Here is a 15,600-nt window from a genome sequence, read left to right as displayed (position 1 = left end):
TTGCAAAGAGGCAAGCGACCCCATAAACAGGGTCTGCACGGAATGCAATCTGTTAAGGGCGCCTTGCTCCAGAGTCAGTCTTTCCCCCAGAGCAGCGTGTGAATCCCCTGCAGCTTAAAGGACAAGCGGGATTCTGGCATCTGTCACCCTTCCCTCTCCAGCCTTGCCTCTGCCTATAAATCACTTTTGGCAGGTAGGTGGGAAGCAGCTGCAAATTACAGAGTTTGCTCTAGAGCACAGGAAACCACCTTTAACCTGCCTGCTGTCGTCCATCTCCCCAAACGTGACAAAAGAACAGATGTAAGCAACCTGCCAACTGCTGAGAGGATTTGCTCCAAGCTCTGGGGGAAGCCTGTGTAGAGCCATATCCACCAGTAGCACCAAGGAAGGACCACCACGTTCATTTCCTGTCAGCGCCACATGCAATGCTCACACTCCTGCCTCGGCCTCTGTACCCAGAGCTCCCTAGACCAGACCCCTTTCCAGAATCCTGTGTAGATGTCCGTGACGTCCTCTTCAGGCACGGGTCATAGTGAGGAGTTTTCTGAGGCCTTGTCTTATATGTAGACTGGACTACCTTCCTCGGTCTGCGCTCTGCCCATTCTTAGGCTTCTTGTGGGTCAAGCTCAATTCTGTACACCCTGCTGTTGGCTGTGACCACTGGTGCCTTCCCTTACACACCTGTACAGTCCCCAAAGCAGTGTCTTCCCCACTGATGGCCACAGAGCAATAAATACAGAGAATCGAATATAATCAACTACTCCCAGTATTTGAAAACGTGAAGTTAAAACAGACAAAAAAAAAAAAAAAAAAAAAAAAAAAAAACCCAGCTTACAAAAGGGGAGTCTTGGGGCAACTGGGTAATTATAGGAGACATCAGACGCCATCATGAAACCTCAGTGCTGTCATTGTGTGGTGTAGATGAGGCCTTATTACATTTAAACACCATCACTCAACTTTATTTTCTGTTTTATTTTAGGTTTATGAACAACACTGATACAGGCACCGAGATTCCCTATATATTCTCTGCTTCACCTATTAGCAGTGTCACCCACCAGACTGCGTTGTTAAAAATCAGCGAACTGTCCAGGTGTGCTGACGCCCTCAACTCACCCCAGCACCAGGAGGCAGAGCAGAGGCAGGTGGATCTCTACCAGTCCAAGGCCAGCCTAGACTACAAAGCAAGTTTCAGGTTGGCCAGGGGTACACAGTCAAACCCTTTCTCAAAGCAAACAAACGAATCAAAAGAACAAGACAAAATCCCAACTACAAAGTCAGTGAACTACGCCAGCATGTTATCCCCTGGATCTCGGTTTTCCTTACGGCCCAGTGTGGCTGTTACATATTTTGTGGGTTTGGAAAGCTGTATAATGACTACGACCAGAATAAATTGGTCACACTATTATCTACCTCTGTGGATGTTTTTTTTTTTTTGTTTGTTTGTTTTGGAGCTGGGGACCGAACCCAGGGCCTTGCGCTCTACCACTGAGCTAAATCCCCAACCCCGATGTTTTTTATTATTATTATTTTTTTCCCTTTTTTTTTCGGAGCTGGGGACCGAACCCAGGGCCTTGTGTTTGCTAGGCAAGTGCTCTACCACTGAGCTAAATCCCCAACCCCTATTATTATTTTTTAAAGGGGGATGTGTGATAAAGAAGGGCTGGAGGGATGGCTCAGTGGGCAAGTACGCTCTTCCTGAGGGTGGGAGTCTGGTTCCCAGCATCCACATCGGTGGCTGCCAACCATTGTAACTATAGCTCCAAGAGATAGGATTCCCCTCTTCTGGCATCCAAGGGCACCCAGACACATGCAGTGTCCGTGCGCATGCACACACATATACAGACAAACATACAAACGTAAAAACCAACCGAGCAGTAAGAGTATAGGAGAATTTACATTGAACTGGATCAGTAAAACATTTCTCTGTGTGTACATGGGCCCTTGTATAGGTGCGTGTTGGCACTCTTATGGTGACTACTCAATGCTGGTCTGTGAGACAGTCTGCCAACGGAGTGCTTGTCATGCAGGCCTAGAGACCGAGGTTCGATCCCTCAGTCCCCACCTAAAGGTGGTGGGAGAGAACAGACTACACACAGAACCCTGTGGTACCCAGGCCTACCTTCACAGCACGCACAGAGAGTAACACGATAACAAAAAAAATTAAGGAGTAATATACTGATATAATATACTGAGTGATACACGACACCGGTTAGAGACTGACTGTACCTAGGAGCATACAGCTCAGGCTAACCTCTGGCTGTGCTGTGAAGCATTATTTTCATTATATTAATGAGATGGGACGATCCATCTGACCTAATGGCAGCATCACTCCCAGGCTGGGGTCCTTGACTAAACAGAGCATGAAGTCAGCCAAGCCATGGCTCTCTGCCTGTTTCTCAATGGCGGATGCCACGTGACCCGTCTCAAGCCCCTGCCGCAGTGACTTTCCCTGCTATGATGGCCTGTAACTAACCATGACCTGTGAGCACTGGACGAAGAGCTGTGCACGCACAGGTACGACGCCACTCTTTACCACTCACTGCTCCAAGCCCAGTAGACGAGCAAACAACCGTCTTCGGAAGCAGAGGAGTTCCGTGGAGAAGGAAGTGGAGCGATCATTTTGTCCCAGTTTCATTCATTAACCAAAGCGCTATCTATACGCTAACCTGACACTGTGCCTTCCCCATCAGCATGCTGACTCTCTCGCTAGTGCTTCGCGTGCCTCCCCTGCCCTCTTTGGTTTTCCTTTCAGCAGCAGAACTGTCCTGGGCAAACCAGAGGAGATGCCCTGCCCTGTGAGGGCCAGGAGCCCTTAGACCGACACTGATGGGCTGCACGGTGGGCCGCGTCACTGCAAGTGTGAGCGAGGGTGTCAAGACCAGAACGTGAAAAGCTGGGACGACAGAGTTGTCTCTAATAACAGCCACGCAGCAAACGCCACACTGGAAGTGTGCTCGACGGGCAACTTCTCCAAGAGCCATCACCTAACGAGAACCAAAGGGCGAAGGATACTCACTGTAAAAACGTCATCGTCTCCGAGCTCAGCTTCGTTATGGATCGTGGAAGAGGAGGTTGTTGAACCTGAAAAGACGAGAACGCAGTGAAATCAGTCAAGCTGTGGAAACCTGACCTCAGTCGTTTAAAAAGCACTAAGTGTGGTGGTTGGTTTTCCTGTTCTGGAAGCTATGCATGTTAGGCAGGGTCTCTACCCCAGTCACACCCACAGCCTTTAAAAGATGGCGGTACCAGCGATTGACCCCAGAGCGTCATGTACTCCAGAGGCTCCCTACCACCGAACTGTCCCCAGACTTACTTTTCAGTCCATTCACCACGACATATAATCCATGGGAGCTCAATGCTCTAACTCATTCCTCTTGGCTCCAGCCAAGAATGAGTTACACTAACTTTGCCTGCTCCGGTTCCCGTTATCCTAGCGTTTACACAGAGGCTGAAGAAGCACAATGGAGGAACTGAGGAGAGCCTTCCCACTCTGCTGAAGCCAGGCGACCGGACGAAGGTCCCAGCAGCAGAGTAGGGGAAAGGCTACAGACCTCTCACTTAGACCTGCTAAGCCCAGGAGAAGCTGGGCCTTGCTTCCTTGATAAGGAAGTTTCTACTGATAAGGACATCCTGACCGACTAGCTCATGCCGGTTCTGAATTCAGGCACTGCACTGTCTCTGGCCACACTGTGGGAGCCGGGTTATGCTCCCAGCCACCCGGCTTTGCTTTTCCAGGTCAAAATTAAGGTTTCTGCTACAAAATGCAGCTAATCACACAGAGCCTGCACCTCCAGGCACAAACAGACCTTTCTACCTTTAGCAGATTGACCGCGTTGTCTCTGCATAGCTCCTAATGGTTAAAAACAGGCTGAATTATCATTTCATGATACAGTGTTCACTATTTTCTTAAAGCTTGTGTGTGTATGTGTGCATCTATGTTTGTGCACTAACTGTGTGTTTGGTGTCCCTGAGGCTGGAAGATGATCCCCCAAAACTGGAGTAAGAGATGGTCATGAACCAACGGTGCTGGGAATCAAACCCAGGTCCTCTGGAAGAACAGCGAGTGCTTTTAACCACTGAGCCATCTCTCCAGCCCTGTTTCCCTGATCATCGAATCACCATTAGAAATTCAGTAACAAGGTGCTTTCCCTCTTAAAAATCTTTCTCCTGTATGAAATAATGCATTACTGTTAGTAATGGCTGGAGGCTGTTGTTAAGTAAGTATATTTTAAAAGCACTTTCTGTTTTACTTTTCTTCTATTTTATTTATTGTTAGCATGATTGTGACGACAGGTGTGACTGACTGTGCCACAGTGCCTGCGTGTGGAGGTCAGAGGACAAGTTAGGGAGTCCCTGCTCTCCCTCCCTCCTCTGCAGACTCCAGGGATGATTCAGTTGTGAGACTCACACATCCTGCTTTGACCAGGAGAGTCGTCTCTTGGTTTCACGTTATGCTTTCCTATTCCGGTTTTGAGACAGGGTGTCTCTACGTAGTCCTGGCTCCTGGCTGCCCCAGAACCTTACTTTGTAACTCAGAGATCTTCCTGTCTCCGCCCACTGAGTGCTGGGATTACAGATGTGTGCCCTAGCACCCAGCGCTTTATCCAATTTTAAAATTTAAATATTAATTTGAAATAGTACAAGAATCCTACTGTTCTTATTATTTTTGGTTGTGAGCCTGGTCTTTAATGGCCGAACCATCTCTCCAGCCCGAATCCTATTGGTCTTAAAAATAAAGAAAAAAGAATCCTATCACTTATTGTTCGTGTACAAGTAATTCTTGCTATGTAAACCCACGTATTCAAACCACAGGCATGGCTTAAATTTCTTTTAAAAATTAAAAAAAAAGGCACATGTATGGGTGTTTTAGGTTGGGTACCATGTGTGCACTACCTGTGGAGGCCAGAAAAAGGGCATTGAATCCCTCGGAACTTGGGTTACTGGTGGTCATTAGCCAACTTTTGGGAACTGGGAGTGCTAGAAACCTAAGCCACGGCTCTTAGCCACTGAGCCATCCGTCCAGCTCCTGCTTACGATCTGTTAGTGGAGCCTTTCATGTTATAGATCAGCCACTTAAACCGAACAGGAAATATCTCAAAGGCAGCTAGAGCCCCGTGTTCCACTGAAGAGGTGAAATGGATGAAGGCCACCCACGGGGACACTCAGAGGTGCCTGCTTGCTTATGGTTCAGGACGCAGTTCGGCCAGCTAGGCCATTCAAGCTGAACACCCCATCCCACAACTGCTCACTCTGGGCGTCTGCAAAGTTTTTGTCATCCAATGGCCCCAACCCCTGCCACAAACAAGTCAAAAATATAAGATGTCAGACTGTTGAGTGAAAAGTAGTCTGGACCGTTTCCACAGCCCCACTAAGTGGTGGCAAACCCAGTACCTTCTATAAGGTCTTCGATGGCTTTTCTCACGCCCCTGTCAAAGGCTCGTGCATCCGCAGGGCTTTGGAAAGTAAGTCCAAACTTCCTATTATCAACCTTCCAATGGTGAAACGTCGGATTGGCTTTGGTGTAGACCAAGTCCTTTCTGACATAGCATTCCAATACAACCTAAAGGATTGAAACACAGGCTGGTTACTTATGCGACAGCCGTTAACGGTGCCTGCTGTAAACCCGATCGAGAACCATCGCTGATGGCAACTGACCCTGGCCTCCACGTGTGTACTTTTCCACCTGGAATGACCCGCTGACCCACTGACCCACTGACACCTGCTGCTCACTGTCTGACTGTCTCCCCACACCACTCCTCTTCTTCCTGCCCCCCCCGCAGTGTTGGGAGGCCTGTGCTAATGTCTGTCTTCCCTCCTGGTCCCAGTGGGTGTCTGCCCCTGTGTCAGTGAACACAAGTGGGGAATGAGTTCATCTCTCCTGACTTTCTCCTATTTGGCAACGCCAACCAGTCTGCACATTCTCGCTGGCTCAGAACTCTCGGCTATCCTCACCTCCTGTTTCTCCGTTCAGTAGTCACCATGCCCATTTCCTGTGTCCTCCAATGTGTGTAGTCCCTGCAGCTCTCCTCTGGTGGTGTTATTACCAACAGCGCAATTCCATGTTCCTAACAACTGAGTCTAAGGAATGGCTTCTGATCTTTGTATTAAACCCAATACTGTTTACCTAGGGTGGGAACTACAGCAATGTCAGCAACGAGAAGAGGGACGTGGTGTAAAAACACTAAGGAAGAAAAAAATCAATAGCTCACACTCCCTCCCCGGGACATACCCTACCCAGTTCTTCTCCCCACACTGACAATCACTCAGCGCTCGGTTTAATATTCTCTAATAGTGTCTTGTGGTTTAATCTTGATCGCGTAATTAGATGGCAAGATATGCCCATCTAATTCAGAGCTCTTGCTTGACAGGCACCAGAGCTGATGTCATTTCATAGAAGAGAAGCCTTGCAGTCGGGCAAATATCAACTTCATGTTCTCATTAGAAACGGTCTCAAACCGTATTCATTCCCATAGCTCTATTACAAACACCAAAGCGATTTTGCTGGGTTTTAAGCCTTGGGATCTTGTTTTGTGAAGCTCTGTCATTAACACACGTGGAACTTGTTAATCTATGCCAGGTGAAGGGCAAGAGTAAAGGCTTATGTAAATTAGGATAAATCTAGATTAAAGAACAGTGCAAATTTCACTCTGTACTAATAACGCTACTCAAACTGGCTTATCAACAGCAGCAATGAGTTTAATTTTATAACGCAGTATTGAAAGGGGACAGCCCCTCAAAATTCTTATTTTAACTGCTGATCACGGTCATTTTCCCCTAAGAATATCGCAGGGACTAAATGCCAGCCCAGCCTCATTCCACACTGGGCAAGTCCAAGTAATCCAGGGTTTAATTAACAAATGCCATCCATTTTAGGAACTAAACGAATGCTTCCATTCAAAGTCTCAATCTATTATCATTACTATTTTACCTTATGGTTTTGCCAATAGAGAGACTCAGTTTTTTTTCCCATATTTTCAGAGTGAAAAAAAAAATTAGTTGTTTGGTTATCACTGTCTCTGTCTCTCTCGTCCAGACTAGCTTTGAACCCTCCATGTAGTTGAACATGGCTTTCCAAATCCCCCTGCGTGCTGGGATTCCAGCTTGTGTCACACTGTGCCTGGTTCATGCCACGCACATGCTGGAACCCACAGCTCCCGGCTGAGCCCCTGCCCCAGCCTTAGAATTGGATAATGTCTATGGATGCCAGAGACCTCAGCCTTCTGTTTCTCCCATCCCTTACCCAGCATCTCCTCAAACCTGTCACCTACCTCGCCAGTCTCTTGTGCCTGCTTTAGTCACATACACACAGAAGTTTGTATTTTAGTTTAGCCATTCCTATAAAGTGCTTCCTTCTGCAACTTGTCTTCTGTCTTTCCTAAAAGTGTGCCTTATCCAGCTCCCCGCATCCACGTGGTGGCTCATAACTCCAATTTCTAATGGACTTGACACCCTCTTCTAACCTCCTTGGTTACCAGGGCACACACGCAAATGGCAGAACACTCATAAACAGAAAATACTTTTTAAAAGGTCATGTCTCAGGGTGTGTGTGTGTGTGTGTGTGTGTGTGTGTGTGTGTGTGTGTGTATGTGTTTGTATCTATGCAGCTCAATGCAAAAGCGTACACTTAATATGCCTAAGGCCCTATATTTGAGTTCTAGCACCAAAAAATGAGAGGAAAAACCAAACAAAGAACCTAGACATTTTAGAGATAGGGGGTTCAATGATGGTATGGAGTCGGGCGCAAGACGTTCACTCCAGCGAAGGATTAAATAGCAGGCTTTCAAGGAAGGGAGCATAAAAAAGGTGTGGGCTGAGGGCATAGCTTAGCTGAAGGATGCCTTGCTACCGTCCCACAAGCCCCGGGTCCTCAGCATCAAATAAAGTGGGCATGGCAGTGCAAGCTCGTACTCTTGGGGGATGGAAACAGAAAAATCAAACATTCAAGGTCACTCTCACCTAAGAGGTCAGGCCGCCGGGCCTACCTGAGCCCCTGTCTTTTTTTAGTGCAGTGTCTCCTTAATCCCAGTACTTGGAAGGTAGAGGGAAGTGGGTCAACCAAGTGTTTGAGGTCAGCCTGGCTAGGCAGGGCTGCAAATTTTTAGTTTACATATAATTTCTCTGGGCAACCTGATTTTCTCTACTACCACAAATCCTATGACTAATTAACTTGTTAGCATATCTATGTAGAAGCCACATCAGTTAAACGGGCTCGCAGGCTCCGATGCATAACTAAAACACGCACAGTACCTCGGAGCCCCTCCACATACACTGAAGAAAAAAGAAGAGCACTTCATGCACACCCCAGCTGGGTGAAACTAAGTTTCCATCCAGAGCTTAGCCACAGTCCCTTCACCTCGCTCTCCCCGCCTCTTAAAGGGGCTTCCTTCAACAACCCACTCCCCTTCAGAGCTGCCGCAGAGGCTCACTGCCTTATAGAAGCTGGGAGACCAAGGAGAGGCCACTGTCTCTGCAAATGGTGTGGGGCAGGAATCAGGGCGAAACACAAAGTGGGGGGTTAGGAAGAAGAAGGACAAGCAGGGGGTGGGGCGGGGGGGTACAGGCGTTCGACTCAGGTACACAGGGCACGGAAGCAGAGTCACACACTTACAAGGGAACAGGGAGAGGGGCTGGAGAGATGGAGAAATCTGAAGGTGGGTCAAAAGGTGGGAAGAAGGCATTCCTCAGAAACAGAGGCTGATCCACAGTTCCATTGGAGGTGACAGAGTGTGGCCCATGTGGCTGCCACTTAGGAAGCAGTGCACTACATAAGGTGGAGACAATCTCACAATCTCTCTTCCTCCCTCCCCTTTCTCTCTCTCTCTCTCTCTCTCTCTCTCTCTCTCTCTCTCTCTCTCTCTCTCTCTCTCTCAGCTGTACGAATATAGCCCCTTGGATAAAAAGGTGGATTTATACTTACTATGTCTAAGTCATTGGGAAGACACGAGTTCACAAATGCAGTTTTAAAAGGAAGGGGCTTGGTTAGACAGTCTCAACAGCTGTTTTGAAACTGGGTGTGTTGTGTAGTGGTTAAGGATTAGTCAATCCTTCAAATGCAAGAAATGAACAAATAAATTTTTGGCTCAAAAAAAAATTAAAAAAAAATTAAAAAAAAAAAAGAAAGAAACTGGGTATGGTGGCACCTGTCTGTAACCCCAGAATCTGGGAGGCACAGACAGGAGGATTAGAAATCCAAGGTCATCCTTAGCTGCCAAGCCAGTTTGGGCTACAGGAGAGGCTACCTCAAAAAGCCAGAAATGAGAACTATTCTAAGATGACATTTTCTACAGCAAGCCAGAGGAATATCAGGAAAAACGGCTCTAAGGATACAGGACCCTTCACGAAAAGACAGCCTGCTAACTCAGACTACAAAGGAGGAGGCAAGAGAAACAATTCCTACTGAAATTCTGTAGGAGAGGAATACCAGCAAAAGTGCAAAAGCCAAGACACAAATTATTAAAATGTATCAACGGTTAGTATGTTGGTAAAAATGAATACCTTTATAATACCACACATACCAAGAGTGAAGTGCTAATAGATAAATATGCAAGAGACACTGACAGATAATTCAGTCATAATGAAAAGAACCAAACCACTTATTGATGTGTGTGCACTTGTGTATGTGTACATGCATGCGTCTGTGTGTGTGTGTTTCACGCATGTGTCATTAAACACATGTGGAGGTTGGAGGACAATCTACAAGAATCTATTCTCCTCTACGGTGTGGGTGCCGGGGACTGAACTCAGGCCATGAGGCTTGGTGGCCTGTTACAATTTTTTTTTAACAAGCAGGAAACCATATAAGGCCACAAGTAATCAAACGAGGTCACTGTCATTCTACCAAACTGATAGAGATTTAACATATATTACCTCAGAATGTTAAAGGAAAATCTCACACACTAGTAGCATCCCATATACCAAAGGTTGTGAAAAGCAGGCTCAATGATTTCTTAAAAGACACGGAATGTTCTTAAAAAAAAAAAAAAACACGTGGTTAGATGTGTCTGCGTAGTACCACGGGGCCACTAAGGAGAAGAGCAGAACGCCACTCGAGTGTGAGCGACATGGGAAGGTTCTTAACGTAAATGACTGTGAGGGAAACCTGGAGCGCTTGACAAACCGATAAACAGTGTGGGGATGAAACAACGCACAGGAGTGCAGTGTGCCTCTCTCTGTCTTGGTTTTGGCACCTGCAATGCTGTAACAACATGGTCCCCAAGAACAAGAAACCTTTCCGTGAGTGTCACCTAACTAAAGGGACAGCACTGTACTCACGGGTACGTGTCAGGCACACGGCTGTTACTCCACTTTAAAAAAATAAATCGATTGACTGATGAGGGTGGTGGTGGTTTGTTGGGACAGGGTCTTACTCTATAGTCCTGACGGGTCTAGAGTTTGCCGTGTAAATCAGGCTGGGATGGCCTTGAACTTAGGGCTCTGCCTGCTTCAGCCTCCCACGCACTGGTATTAAAGGTGTGCACCACCGTACCTGGCCACTTCTTTATAGTGCGGTCGCGCTGCCTATACTGAGAGCATTCTTAGAAACAAACCAAGTGAGAAGTGTCATTTCAGCTACTGGATTCGTGATATTCACAAACCCCTCTGTCTTATCTGTTTGGTAATCTTCTTTAATCCTAAGAAGTGGCTGGGAAAAAAAAAAAGAGACCGATCTATACACACTTCACACATTCCAGGGTCTCAAATGTGACAGCAACAGAGAGTGGAGCCATCTGCATTTCCTCTGGAAGAGCCTCTATCACCGATCACATTTTCAGACACTGTACATTTCTCAACATACACTTCCAGAGTCAGGGGGAAGTAATTATGTTTAGAGTAATCAATCTCAAGGAGGCTTAGGACCGGGGACACGCAGTGCTCTACAGAGAAAGTGCTTGCCCACCACGTGAAGGCTCTGGGTTCAATCCTGAGCAAGCGAGTAAAGCAAGAAGGGGAGCTAGGCTAACTCGCACTGGGGGAGCAGTTAGGGTTAAAGTGCACGTTCAGCATGCGTGAAATCCTAGGTTTGAGCTCTGGTAATTCCCCTACTCCCACCCCCCAAAGAAGAATAAACTGGACTTGGATGGTTTTCCTTTCTCCTTATCATAAACCTACACAACATAATCCAAGACTCTCTGGTACTCGCCCTTGCTGTCTGTAAGAATCGCTTCCCCCCTGCACTTGTCTACAAGCACGCACAATTACTTATGGAAGTGTCCTGCTACTGACTCTTATAATCCTTTACCAGAGACACTTCACTAATTGCTTCTGACATGACAGTTGTACCTGTCTGTGTCACGTACGTGTGCTTTGTGAGTGGAGGCCAGAGGGAGACATCAGATACCCTGCTTTGTCACCCTTCACCTTATTCACTGGACCTGGAGCTAAGACTGGGTTCGTTAAGCCCTGCTGATCCTGTCTCCCAGAGTGCTGGTGTTAAAAGGCCGTGGGTACTGGGATCCGACTCAGTTCGTCAGGTTTGCACGTCAAACACTCTCACAGCACTGGGCCATCTCCCCAGCCCTAGCTCTGGTATCTTTCATACAAACATTTATTTAGAAAGAGCCAATGTAAGGTGATACTCTCGCACACGTTATCTTCTACCCTGACTCTACAGTTTGTCATTACATGACTTGTAATAATACCGAACATACTTTTGCTTTAAATAAATACCCGTTATAACCTTGATTAATCAAAGATGCAGGCAAATGGTCAAATGGTCAAATACCCTTGTCCACAGGCACTCTGTATGGTACGTGGTTAACAGACTGGACTGGGAAGGGAAGGAAGGCCATATTAAAAATATCAAGGGGAAATGGGCTGAAACCTATGTACAGAAATCGGCCGTCGCTATTTTAACTGCCACGATGTGTGTCTGTCATTACCAGTTTGTCTTTCTGTCGTTCGCCATGGATGAGAAAGCCGCTCCGTCCGTTGCCTTCAGGGTGCATGACCTTACACACCCCGACGCGACTGATCCCGCCTCCTTCCTGTGGGAACCATCCCCCGCTGGAGTCATCTCTGGTCATAACCACAGCCTTGACACGCACAATATAGCTGTCACTAAAACGACAACAAGAGAGGGCATGACAACGGTCTAGTAGCTGTAGAATGTGCATCCTTCCCAGGGCAAGACAGCCACCAGCTAACACTTCTCTTGACTTGTCTGCAGAAATATGCCTCACAATAACCCAGGATGGGGGCCCCACCTTGACATTTAGGAAAACCATGTAACACAGTATCAAAGTCCATCTTTTTCCCTTTTTTTTTTTTTTTCTGGAGCTGGGGACCGAACCCAGGGCCTTGCGCTTCCTAGGCAAGCGCTCTACCACTGAGCTAAATCCCCAACCCAAAGTCCATATTTTAAAAGATGCCCACTAATTAACACATTTTTTACTTGTGAATCTTTGAAGATGCACACAGGGATAATATTATTCTCCAGTTTCTGAGTGTTAAGCAGTAACTGATGAATAAGTTAATCTCTAGAATTTGACCCCGGATTTGGAAAGCCAAGCCTATTACCTAAAAGGATGTTACCACTTAAATCGTTTTAAACTTAGTTTACAGTAGGTGGACCGACTTTAGCATTTTAGGAAGCTAAGAATCTTAGCAAACAAAATCCACTTGTGAATCGCCAAGTCCCCATGCACCACTTCCACGGGTGGGAAAGGCTTCAACTCAACTCTACCCACCTGTGGCCTTTGCTTCTGCTCCCCCTTTCCCGTCTCTATGGATGATTTGCCCCAAGCTCTAATCTACCATTGCCAAAAAAAATCCTCTCCCCTCCCCAAGACCGACCTTCTTTTCATTCTTGGTTGGTTTAAGACAAGAGTAATTACATACTCAATTGATGTTTTCCTTCCTTTTTTTGGAGCTGGGGACTGAACCCAGGGCCTTGCGCTTCCTAGGCAAGCGCTCTACCACTGAGCTAAATCCCCAGCCCCGTTTTCCTTCTTTTTAAAAAAAAAGACTTTATTTATTTTATGTATGTGAGCACACTGTAGCTGTCTTCAGACACACCAGAAGAGGGCATCAGATCCCATTACAGTGGTTGTGAGCCACCATGTGGGTGCTGGATATTGACCTCTGGTTGGCTGGGAGAGCAGTCAGTGCTCTTAACTGTTGGGCCATCTCTCCAGCCCAAGGTTTTCCTTCTTTGCATGTAATTCTTTTTTTCCCCATAAGAAACATTCCCATCTTCTGTATGTCAGGCGCTGTATGCGAGAGTTGAAAAAGCAAGAATGGGGAGCGCCCTTTAATGTTTCCCACCTCAGCTCTCAGGGACAGGCTTCACAATGAGAAGCCCTGCATGTCTGTTTCAACTCACCCATCCCAAAGGTAGCGTCACCCAGACTTTTTGTGATCTGCTACTGTGACGTCACTGCTTTCCCACACCCAGGCAACATCTGCTCCCTCACGCAAGTTCTGTTTGCTTTCTTCCTCTAGACTCAGTGGAAGGTGCCCTTGTGGCCGCTCTCTCGGGTAAACACATTGCTGCCCTGATCTGAGACGTGGGCATGAACCACTGGAGCGGACACCTGCTTTCTTCAGTTCCTTCTTTTATTCTGGAGTCGAGGCCTTGCCCTGTAGCCTAGCCTGGCTTTGAACTTGAGATCCTTCTGCCTCAGTCTCAGAGTGGTGGTGATATTACAGGCACGTTACTAAACTTTACCAGTCAGGCGAAACGGTGCCAACATTCTGCATGCATCCTATTAACATTTCAATGCCCCTGAGGATTTTGCTGACACCTCAGCACGGAGGGTTCTGGGACTTTTCCAATGTCTTTGCACCCACCATAGCTGTCCATGCCCAGGGTACCAAGTCAACCCCTGGGCTTACCACCAATATGGACACTACCCACAAACCTCATTATTCCCTTTCTTTTAGTCTCATGAAACTAAAGTTGGTCTCAAACTTACTTCATAAATGAGGCTCGTTCTCTTGACCCCATGCCCCCTCCCCTCAGTTCTGGTATCTGATCCAGGTCCTACTCTCTGGCCAGCACTTCCTGGTCTCACAGTTCCGTCCTCCAGGCTCTAGCACTCTCCTTTCCTCTAGGACCAGGAGTCTACTGCTCCCTATGTCCTCCCCACCTGTTTTCACTCCTCTCTACCCCACTCTCCCCCTCTACTGCTCTACACAGTCACAGGACTTATGCTAAGCCCCCATGGGCACTGCTACATTTACCCTCTCTCCAAGAAGACTTCAGCTAGTCTCCTGCCTCTAAGGTGATGCATGCGCGATAGTTTTGTTGAGAAAAGCCAACAGTTGGTTGAGACCTGCCCCCGCCCATCACGCCCATCCCCGCCCACCATCACGCCTTCCTGTCACACAGGCTGACCCATTCTCCATTCCTCCGCCTCAGTCAACAACACCCACCCTCACATTTCTAGCTGGCCTACCTACCAAGATCTAGACCAGTGACAACAGTGGATGAGGACATATCTCTCTCCGCTTAGAGGTCTAAGTCATCGCTAGCAACACGTGTCAGGTGAAACTCTTCCTTCCCAGGGTCTTCCCACCCTTGGGGGTCTCCCTTCATGGTCTCTATGCTGACCCCACCTTGCCCTGAGGCTACTATACTGGTACCACAACTGGCATCTTCTGTTCATAGCTGTCTAGTTTCCCCGAGAACGGAGGAGAGGATAATCTGATTGCTTCCTGTGCCCTAGCAGCCCAAATCTTACCTCCCGAACGCCACTCCCATCCCGATGGTTTCCTGGCTGGCCCTGCACCTTTCTCTGCACACAGCAATCAGGCACACTGTATTGTACAACGTCTTCCATTAGAGTTCTTTCCTGACATCTTCTGTAAGTGGCACCCTGGCCCCAGTCTCAAACTGCTGGCTCTGTTCCCTGTTTGCCTGTGAGGATAAGACTCAGTAGGGCCCCTCATTGGCCACTTCCGTTCAGCACGACAGAGCCTACGATGGTATCTAGCCTATCGATAGGTCGTAGGATCAATGGACTGAAACCGTCACATGAATAGGCTTTTAAACATTGAAGCTAACAAAGTCTCTGTATCAATACCCACAGCAGCTTAACTGAGACACGAGAATAGGCTTTTATCCAGGGTGGCGTTGGGAATTGAACGCAAAGCTCTTGTGCATGCCAGGCAACTGCATGAGCTGGAGCCCATTTTTCTAAAATTCTACGTAAATTTTGTGTTTAATTACATTTATTTATGTGTATGCCCCTGTGCACGTGTAACAGTCAGAGGACAATTTGTGGGAATTGGTTCTCTCCTTCCACCAGGTGAGTCCCAGGGATTAAACTCAGGTCAGGATTGGTGGCAAGCCCCTCTATCCTCTGAGTCACCTCCGTGACCCAGCCAGTCCTTTGTATTGTTTTTAAGACAGGGTCTTACTAGGCTGCCAAGGCTGGGCTTGAACTTGTGATTCTCCAGCCTAAAGGCGATGATGAGGTATCACATCACAGAAACAGGAACCTTCCCAGGTAATTGGCCTGCACAGAGTAACAATAGCTAGGATCCTCAAGGCTGGCTGGGGTCACGGGCATGCATTTCCAGTTCTGAAAGGTTGGGACTTCGTTTCCGTTAATTGGTAACCTGAATGAAGTGTCACAGGTTACACATGAAGATGTGCAT

The 15,600-nt window shown here is 47.4% G+C and overlaps 1 protein-coding gene across 2 annotated transcripts in view; it reads right to left on the bottom strand.

Annotated features, from left to right (window-relative positions):
* The window catches only part of Spred2 (sprouty-related, EVH1 domain containing 2), a 101,567-nt gene that overhangs the window by 12,417 nt on the left and 73,550 nt on the right, over positions 1–15,600 (bottom strand). For both annotated transcript variants that reach the window (NM_001047094.2, XM_063273235.1), the window contains 3 exon segments: positions 3,017–3,081; positions 5,392–5,560; positions 11,880–12,057. In NM_001047094.2, coding sequence (NP_001040559.1) covers positions 3,017–3,081; positions 5,392–5,560; positions 11,880–12,057 — 412 coding nt within the window.

This window comes from Rattus norvegicus, chromosome 14, assembly GCF_036323735.1.
Source record: "Rattus norvegicus strain BN/NHsdMcwi chromosome 14, GRCr8, whole genome shotgun sequence".
NCBI lineage: Eukaryota > Metazoa > Chordata > Mammalia > Rodentia > Muridae > Rattus > Rattus norvegicus.
This window is presented reverse-complemented; position numbering and strand designations above follow the sequence as displayed.